The 9066-nt window shown below is 40.2% G+C and overlaps 1 protein-coding gene across 4 annotated transcripts in view; it reads right to left on the bottom strand.

The window, feature by feature from the left end:
* Positions 1 to 251: 251 nt before the first annotated feature.
* Positions 252 to 9066, bottom strand: part of LOC102295373 (ATP-citrate synthase) — a 16906-nt gene continuing 8091 nt past the window's right edge. The window contains exons 13-30 of one of the 4 annotated variants that reach the window (XM_005928211.2): positions 8836 to 8929; positions 8543 to 8599; positions 7897 to 7926; positions 6818 to 6959; positions 5815 to 5983; positions 5628 to 5732; positions 5261 to 5457; positions 5047 to 5128; positions 4846 to 4956; positions 4621 to 4748; positions 4438 to 4531; positions 4190 to 4344; positions 3952 to 4102; positions 3609 to 3752; positions 3336 to 3449; positions 2491 to 2573; positions 1585 to 1661; positions 252 to 1501 (exon numbers count right to left, since the gene is read on the bottom strand). In XM_005928211.2, the coding sequence (XP_005928273.1) occupies positions 1407 to 1501; positions 1585 to 1661; positions 2491 to 2573; positions 3336 to 3449; positions 3609 to 3752; positions 3952 to 4102; positions 4190 to 4344; positions 4438 to 4531; positions 4621 to 4748; positions 4846 to 4956; positions 5047 to 5128; positions 5261 to 5457; positions 5628 to 5732; positions 5815 to 5983; positions 6818 to 6959; positions 7897 to 7926; positions 8543 to 8599; positions 8836 to 8929 (2028 nt within the window). In that variant the 3' untranslated portion in view covers positions 252 to 1406. The remainder of the gene's footprint in view (positions 1502 to 1584; positions 1662 to 2490; positions 2574 to 3335; positions 3450 to 3608; positions 3753 to 3951; positions 4103 to 4189; positions 4345 to 4437; positions 4532 to 4620; positions 4749 to 4845; positions 4957 to 5046; positions 5129 to 5260; positions 5458 to 5627; positions 5733 to 5814; positions 5984 to 6817; positions 6960 to 7896; positions 7927 to 8542; positions 8600 to 8835; positions 8930 to 9066) is intronic. The other 3 variants (XM_042223277.1, XM_014335458.1, XM_014335459.1) reach the window with 3 other exon arrangements.

The following is a 9066-nucleotide window of genomic DNA, read 5'->3' as shown; positions in this document are numbered from 1 at the left end:
AAAGTCCAGAAGAGCAAACAATTCCTCATCAGCAGCTCAGGATACAGCCGATGGACAGTGATGCTGGTAAAGGCGGGTGTTTAGTTTTTTGCTTTGTATTTAAATGTAATTACTGTCCATGTTAGAGATAAATGTTCAGAATTAAGTTTAAGGATTTTCCATTCAAGAGGAAAGTAAACTTATAGACTCACGATACAGTTAAAAAAACAAACAAAAAAACAAAACAAAACATAACATCAGAGACGACAAAATAAAAGAAAAACAATAAGTTCTTTATTTTACTACTTTATGACAGCATATTACAAAACAAAAAAAGCTTTTTTCACATTTAAATAAAAACAGATTAAGCACAGCAGACATTACAGTGGGCTGTTACAGAGTGTTGTGAGTTTTTACTGGAAGTTGGAGAACATCCGGATTATGTGCTGCAAGTTTCCAAAGTACAGCAAACTGCTTTCATGGTCCCTCACCAAAAGAGGCTTTCCAGACTCACAGGGCTCATTCATGAAGCATTTGTTCGCCTCTTCTTGATGCGTCTACAGCTTCCTTTTTTCTACAGTTATTAGAATACTAACAAACTGATTAACTTAACTATAACCCAGGCTGGTTTCATGAAAGGCAAATGGTGGAGAGACTCCTGACTTGTGTCTAATTCCTCTCATTTCCATAATGATGTATCCTTTTCATGACATTTGTACCATCTACCACTGCATCTTGCTTTTTTTTTTCCTCTTCTTTTTTTTAATTAAATAAACAAAACACCCTAAAATAACTTTGGTTTAATTTGGGATGAGATTGACTATTTTTTGTTAGGAGTGAATCATGGTGAAGGAGTTTAAAAAGGGATCTAGTGTTTAAACTAATTTGCAGCACTCGGAAAGCCAGAAAGCACATTTAAGCACCTTTTCTTGTGGTCTAAACCAGGCAGATTAAGTATTTTAAAAAATGCTTTGCAGCCATTAACAGAGGTTACTATGCAGACTATGCATTGCAGGATTAAGGACTGAAATTTTGCTTGGATCTTGCTCCTATACCCAACTAAGCATAACCATCTCTCAATTTTGACTCTGTGTACCAAGTGATTTTGTGCTCCTGCAGCTAAGATTTGCATTGGTGTGGCTGTTTGTTAAAAACTAAACAAGTTACATCTCAGACCTTTTAAATTAGTTCTCAAAAACTGAGCCTAGAAATATACTTCCCCTTTTTCCTCCATAAAAACTAGATTGAAAACTTCTACCCAGGTTCCTCAGATAAACAGTACTTCCCACTTTCCAAAGTAACCCTGCCCAGTTCCACCCCCCTTGGCAGCTGCTATCATAACTAGAGAGGAGATACAAGTTACATGAGATGTGTAATACCGCCTGACATCATCGTCTGGAAGTGATTTCCATTCTGTGACAAGGGAATTACATGGACATGTGTTCAGGGAGCACGTAGGAGATGTCATCCCATGGGTGGCGGTACAGACCCTGTTTCAGCCTCTTCTGATCCAGGTAATGGCCTAACAAAACAAACTCAGGTTAGAGACTCTGTTTTAAAGGTTGTCACAGAGAATATCATGGCTCCATTTTAAAGGGAACTCACCAATGAAGCCCATGCTACGGCCGAGGACAAAGATCCCATTTAGTGCACCGATCTCCACAAACTCGTCAGCCTCGTCTCTGGAGACAGTTCAACATTCATGTGAGAAACAATACTGGACAGTGTCCCCTCGACACACAGCAACAGTGCAGACATTGCATCTCAGCCATCTGAATTCTCCACAAGCCATCGAATAACATGCACTTTTGGTTAAATCTAAATAATGTAGCTGTAAGCATATCAGAGTGTTTATTATGGTTTCTGTTAACAACTACAGGCTTCCTGTAACACCCAGTGATAATATTGACACAGATAATATTTCGTAGTATTCTTCTCTTTTTACTCATTACATTTCGTTTACACTACCTTAGAGTGCCAATCTAAAAGAGCAGGAATACTAATAACACGTGGCCCCTGTAGTGGTGTCTCTATTTATTCATCCATTTATCTGATTTTCTTACTGTTCTATTTCTCCCCACTGCATATTCATTTTGACAAATTTAATAAGTGTAATACTTGAATCATCCCTGGCCATGTGTTTACATGCTCATATAACACTTTTGTGTAATTCCATCTAAGGAAGGGAAAGATGGCCGGAGGGAGGGAAGGAAAGGAGGAGGAGAGGGAGATAAGAAAAGGGAGGGGGGGGGGGGAAGGGAAATGAAGGGATATTAAAAGTGCAAATCCATGCACATTTTGTCTGCCCCTTTTATTATTGGCTTCCATTTCTTTATACAGTATTTCTCTTTTTTGTAATGCTGTAATTAAAACAAAAAAAACAAACAAAAAACAGCAATGGGAAATATTTATTTATATTTAAGAGATATTGGTGATAAGATCCATCCAATCAAAGCACACGCACCAAAGCTTACAGAAGTAACACCTCACGATGCCGTCTCGTATTCTTACCGTGTGAAGCCTCCACAAGTTCTAAGCATGTCCACGAAGGCAACACCAATAAAGCCATCTACATTTAGGATCAGGTTGGGTTTCTGGGATAAATAAATAAATCAAAATCAAAATGCTTGAATGTTATTTTAACATGAAATTGAGGAAAGGACTTGCAGTCCAAAGCTGCAGAGAGCACAGCCTCTTCTAGATCTTATCAATCTTTTTATTGGATCTAATAGTGGCTCAGAGGTTATCGCTGTTGCCTCACAAAGAATGTTCAGGACTTTCTGCTATGGTGTTTGTATGTCACAGGTTTTCTCTGGTAGCTGCAGCTTCACCCACTATCAAAAAAAAAAAAATGTTATTTCTCTCCATCTTGGCAGAGTCTAAAAGCTCAACAGTTGAATTTCCTGGTTAAATTGAATTAAAAAAAAATATATAACAAGTTTTCATTGGGTGTGGGTTCTGACACACGTCCCTGAATAACAGCACAAATTAGAACAAAAAGTGTTAAATGAGATTAAAAAGCCTGATTAATGTTTAATATTATTTATAGAACTATAAAATCCAGGTCTTCGTTCTGGTTACATTCCACTGTCAATCATGGAATCTGCAGATGTGGTCACCTGTGCAGAAAACTGAGAATAATTGCTTGCCTGCTGTAAAAATAAATGAAAAATCTTCTGCTCAAAGTGTTTAACCAAATTATTTGACAGCAAAGCCCAATCTCTGAATCCTGAATGTCAATGCAGTCATCAGGTTCTTTAGATGTAGCAGCTTTCTGTTGCCATTTCATTTCATCATTTCACGGTTTTGCTTGTACACACAAGTTTCCATCGTCTACTTCACTCTGTGTAAAATACCTTAGAGGTGGTGATCTTTTCTACATCGAGGGCGTAGTCAAGCAGCTGGGTGGAAGGGAAATTCTGCTTCACAAAGTCCTTCAGAATCTGCACTCGCATGTCTGGGTTGTTGATCTGAAACCGAATCAAACTCCATTTAAAACAATGGCTGCGTGTCCATCTTAATCAAACTCAGAAGAAGCAGTTAACAAATACGAGTCAAAACACTGATAAATAAGAGGCTCATTTACAGATTAGAGCACTGTTTATTGTATAAAGTCGAGTGTTGCTTACTGATTTGACCCTGTGGCCGATACCCATAATCAGCTTGCCATCCTTCTTCATCTTGTTGACAAACTCCATGGGGATCATGCCGCTGTCAAATGCCTTGCTGAACTGCTTTGCAGCCGCATCCAGAGCACCTCCGAAACGGTCCCCCTGATTTTTAGGAATAAATTGCGTTTCAATTCCGTAACATTATGGCCAGTTTGTCAGAAATCATGCTGTCAGCTGAGCAGCTCATAAAATACAAGATAGATTTGGGGGGGAAAAAAAAAAAAAAAAAAAAAAAAAAAAAAAACTACAACAACAAAAGATGACATGATCAATGACTGATCAATATGTGAGCAGTACTGACGATGGTGAGCAGGCCGGATGTGAGGCTTGAGATAAGGTCTTTGCCCGCACGAGCACAGACAATCGTGTTGTGAGCGCCGGAGACTGCAGGCCCATGATCAGCAGTCACCATCAGGCACATTTCAATGAACTGGCAGGCGTAGCGTGGTAACCTAAACAGAGAAAAAAAAAAAAAGAAAAAAGTGTGAAATTGATCCTACATTCTTAACAACTAACAGTGTTCTTGACATCATACTGACCTGCGCTGGAACCAGAGCAATCCTAGCACTCCTCCTATACCAATCTCTTCTCTGAAGACCTCAGTGATGGACATGCCAGCATAGATGAGCTCCTGGCCTCGCTCATCACAGATGCTTGTCATGAATGAGGCTGGCTTACGAATCAGGCCCAACTCCTGGAAAAAAACCCCAACAAATTCCACAAATAACCATTATATCCAGTATTTCTTGGCTTCTAAGTTTACAAAGGACTATTATAAAGTTCTTACCCGGGCCCAGGAATAATCCATAGGTACTGTTGGGGGAGGAACCTCCTGGGCAGGAACGATGGTACCATTGGCCACTAATTCATCATACACAGTCCTGTTTCACCACAAACACAATAACAGTGAGGAACCCGGAAACCTGTCAGTTCCAAACTTTAGGAAATTAGCATGAAAAGTATTTCTCACTTGATGACGTCACCCAGCTCATCAAAGCTCTTTGGTACATAAGCTCCAGCATCCCTCAGAGCCTGGTTCTTGGCCACCGCTGTTTCTGAAGCCTGGTTGGCACAAGCTCCTGCATGGCCAAACTGAACCTGAAGATGGCAGTAAAATATATTACTGGAAAAATGGAACTTCCAGGTAAGAGCAGCAATAAAATCCAAAGCCAGGATTTCCACAGAGCTAACTGACCTCTGAGGCAAACATGGTGGCGCAGGTTCCAATGCACCAGCAGACCACAGGTTTTGTTATCCTGCCTTCCTTGATGCCCTGGCAGATCTTGTACTCCTCTGTTCCACCAATCTGTGTCAAAGTAAAGGACATATTAAAAACAGGATTCTATTTGGTACAAGTAGCACACACCAAATAATTTAGATATTAAATGCTTCCCACCTCTCCCAATACAACAATCATCTTAATTCCTGGAGTGTCCTGATAACGTAGGACGTGGTCCATGAAGGTCGAGCCTGGATATCTGGACAGAGAGAAACGTAAGCACTCATTTCTGGAACTAGAATCTTTTTTTGGTCAAGAATTGATTTATGCATTTTTTTTTTTAAATGAAAAAATTCTCTCAAGTAAATGATCTGCAATTAAGTTTTTGTACCTGTCTCCTCCGATGGCCACCCCTTCATAGACGCCATCTGTAGTGCGTGAGATGATGTTGTTCAGCTCGTTGGACATGCCCCCAGAGCGCGACACATACGCCACACTTCCGGGACGGTAAAGTTTAGAAGCCAGGATGTTGTCCAGCATACCGCCTGTGTTGCCAATCTTAAAACAACCTGGCTTGATGCCACCAACCTATTTAACAAGAATAATCTGCATTTAATCCACCATGTTTACCAGAAAGATTTAATAGCCCTTTTAGCTGGGCTATTAAATACCACACTACAGTCTATAAACTTATAGCCGTGTTAATGATGAGTGTAAATGTTTTTAACAAAGATGTTCAGGGGGATGAAGCTCTGTACCGTGGCAGGGCCAATGATGGTGACTCCTTTCTCGTCGGCCATCTTTATCACCTTCCTAGTCAGAGCTTCGGGGATGCCCTCGGCTATGATGGCGATGGTGTGAATCTGAAAACACAATTAAATAAACTGGGTCCACTCTGAAAAATTTTAGTGGAAGCTCAACACACTGTACAGTCGCTCTTCATACCTGTGGGTACTGCATGGCTTCCACTGTGCTGTCAAAGGCAGAGCGCAGCGAAGCAAAGCTGATTAGGACGTCTACCTCGGGGTGCTTCTTCATGGCATCGGCCATGTTCTTATAGACCGGCAGCAGGATCTCTTTGTGGCCCCAGTAAAACTTCTGCTTGTGATCTCCACTGAGCAACAAACAGAAACATATCAGCAAAATATGAAGAACTTTTTCGAAACACAGCAGTAAAATCAGAAACTTTATTGTCATTGTCACAGGAACAACAAAATTAAGAATGGTCCCCGATCATTGCATCATCCCTAGCAATATCAAAATATAAATAAAACAATAAAATTCAATAACACTCCCCAACTCCATTCAGTACAACTAATGGATACTTTGCAACTGCAAAATGAATTCTTGTCAGTTCCTTAAACCCTGTCAATTAGAGGTTTATCATTTGTGTTTGGGGCTTCCTATTGAAAACAGAAGTTTAACTCAAATTCAGCTCAATTGATAAGTCTGGTTTTTGGTTGCTGCATCACTGTGAATCACTTACTATATGGACACCTCTATAGGTGAGGGAAGGCGATGCCCATGCAGCACAGATCAGACAATGGCAACGGACAACACTGACAAACTGACAGATCAGAAGGAAGAGCTGGGCTTAAAGTGGGTTGCAAAGTGGCTTACAGATACAGAGGAACATTGGGAAGACTTAAGCAGCTTAAGATGTTCTACAAGAATTTGCCACTTGGAAACATGGAAGGTTATAAGCCTTTATTGTATGTGTACACGACTTACAATCTGCCTAAACTGATAATACGCTTTTAGAAAAAGGCTCAGTATTTTACAAATATGACAAAGATAAAAACAGAAACAACTAAACACCAGCAAGAGTAGATTTAGAGATTTCGAGCAGAGAGAGAAAAAAAAAATCATTTGATTTGTGCAGTTAACTATTTAGTATTCTACAGTCACACTCTTCTAATTTAATTCAGAGGGAAATAGCGCAACCTACGTGAAGGGGTAGACCATGGCTGCCACAGAGGGTTCTTCCCGGGAGCATACGTAGTCAAAGTCCAGCATGCCTTGCACGGCGCGTGTCTGCATGCCCCAAACAATGGTCTTGGTGTTTTTTCTGAAGAGAGTGGTTGCTTTAGCTGAGAGGAAGAAAAAAAAAAGAAGAAAAAAAAAATTACACAGAGACAAGTCAGAAGTGGAAACTGAACTAAAACCCATTCACAGATGAAGAGGGAATTCTGGCTCAGGGAAACAGCAGGAATGGGGATGGTAAGAATTAGAATAAAGACAGGATTCACTGAGGACAGATGGACCAGGAAGAGAAAAATACCACCCCACACAGGATCTGCACGATTTATTTTGTCCGCTCTCTCCAAGCCACAGCGTTAAAAACATTAATTTGCAATGTAACATCATTAAAAACTAGGACATTTGCATGAAAAGAATATGGACACCACATATGCAGCTGCCATTTTTTACCCCGGATAAGAAAACCAGCAACTTCACTTCCTCCATTGCTGGCAGTATACGGCCATCATTTTCAAAGTGAAGTATTCGGCAAAAGACTAGAGTGCTATCTGTGGTATGTTGCCACATGGAAATATAAAATACTGTCTGACAGATCCTTGACTGCCGATAAAGATCACATTTTTTGTAATGATTACATTACAAAGAAAGGTTCAGAGCATCTGAAAAATTTGAAAAACAAATTCTTGAAAGCAGAGATCACGTTAGTGCATGTGCTTTAAAACTCTTACTGTTTAGTAAAAATACATTCTCAAACTTATTCCAGTCCTTCCAAGTCTCTCTTTCTCTCTGCCTTCTGTCGTTACATCTCTGAGATGTGCAGAATATTTTAAATACAGAACTGATTCTTGCGCCTGCGTCTTGAACTGAAGAATTTCTACTAACAGTTATAGCTCAAGGTTTTTGCTATACGTTTTTTAAAATAATGATTACAAGGCAGTGTCAAACAAGTAAGCCATAAGAGTGTAAAGAAGATAAACGTTAGAGGGGAAAGCAGAGGGACAAAGGACGGAGAGGGCAGGAAAACAGGTTTTTCACACCCTTCCATACCTCCGCTGCAGCCTGAAGAGGCTTGCGCTTCTGTGACACCCACAGGACGGAAACACAAAATACAACAAAAAACAGGCACAAACACAAGAAGAGAACAAAAATTGAGTCTTTGCTGCAAGTTATTCACTCAACACACTTCACCGCATTTTTGCAACCATGTGTCATCACTGAAAACACTGCGTTAGAAGCACAGCAGAGGAAGAGACCATGCAGTGCTCAGCTGCTATGGAGCATGCCTTTACTGTACTGCTGTAAAAGGCAATATGAACAGTTTAGTAAAGTAATCAAAACTTCATGTTTGCATGGCTGCTTTTGACTTTAACACTACTAATCCTAAAGAACACAAAATCCAGTGTGAAGAGGCCTTAGAAAAAAACAAACAAAAAAAAAAACTATGCTTAAACTTAATTTCTAGTTTTTATTACAAACCATACTTATTCATTATAAAAAGTTAAAAAAAAAAAAAGCATATTAAAAAAGTATGCAGCATTCATAAGAATATGATGCCCTGATGTGATGTGAACATACGTCCTTCATATACACCAAGACTAGAAAGGTGAGCAGCAAACAAGGGGGAAAAGTTCAAACCAGTGATGAATGTGTAGGAAGCCCAGAGCAGTGAGGCCATGGCACACCTATCACTTACCTTTCCAATCGCCTGTGACCACATTCTTCAGAGGCCACAGTATAGAATGGAGCGAGTCTTAGAGAAACAAGCATGAAAAGGGTGGATGTAAGTTGGTGTGAAATAAGAAAAGGAGGAAAAGAGAAGGAAGATAAATTGCAGAATATTGGTGGTGGTATTTCAGCAGGAAAGGAGAAGCCAGGATGAGAGGGGGGGAAAAAAAAAAAAAAAAAAAAAAAAAAAAAGAGGTGCATGAGTAAATATGGGATCTTGCTGATAGGAAGCAGTTCAGCATGAATGACTGTGTTCGTTACCTGTTGGAAGCCCTGCTTTACACTTCTTGGCCGGGCAGGTATCAGTGGGCGACTTGGGCTCGGAGAATGAAGCAGTCCTTGTTGTAGCTGGAGTCTGGCAAAGAAAAGGGAAAGATTTACAGGACAGGCTGACAGAGGTTACCAAAGAGCATGCATAGCATAGTTAGAAACAGTGGCTTCACCCCCAACGACGTCATAAGTTCATACAACACACACACACACACACACACA

The sequence above is a fragment of the Haplochromis burtoni genome, unplaced genomic scaffold (assembly GCF_018398535.1).
Source record: "Haplochromis burtoni strain Fernald_Lab_line unplaced genomic scaffold, NCSU_Asbu1 Contig_108, whole genome shotgun sequence".
NCBI classification, from domain to species: Eukaryota; Metazoa; Chordata; class Actinopteri; order Cichliformes; family Cichlidae; genus Haplochromis; species Haplochromis burtoni.
The sequence above is the reverse complement of the archived record's forward strand: the minus strand, read 5'-3'. Positions and strand labels throughout refer to the sequence as shown.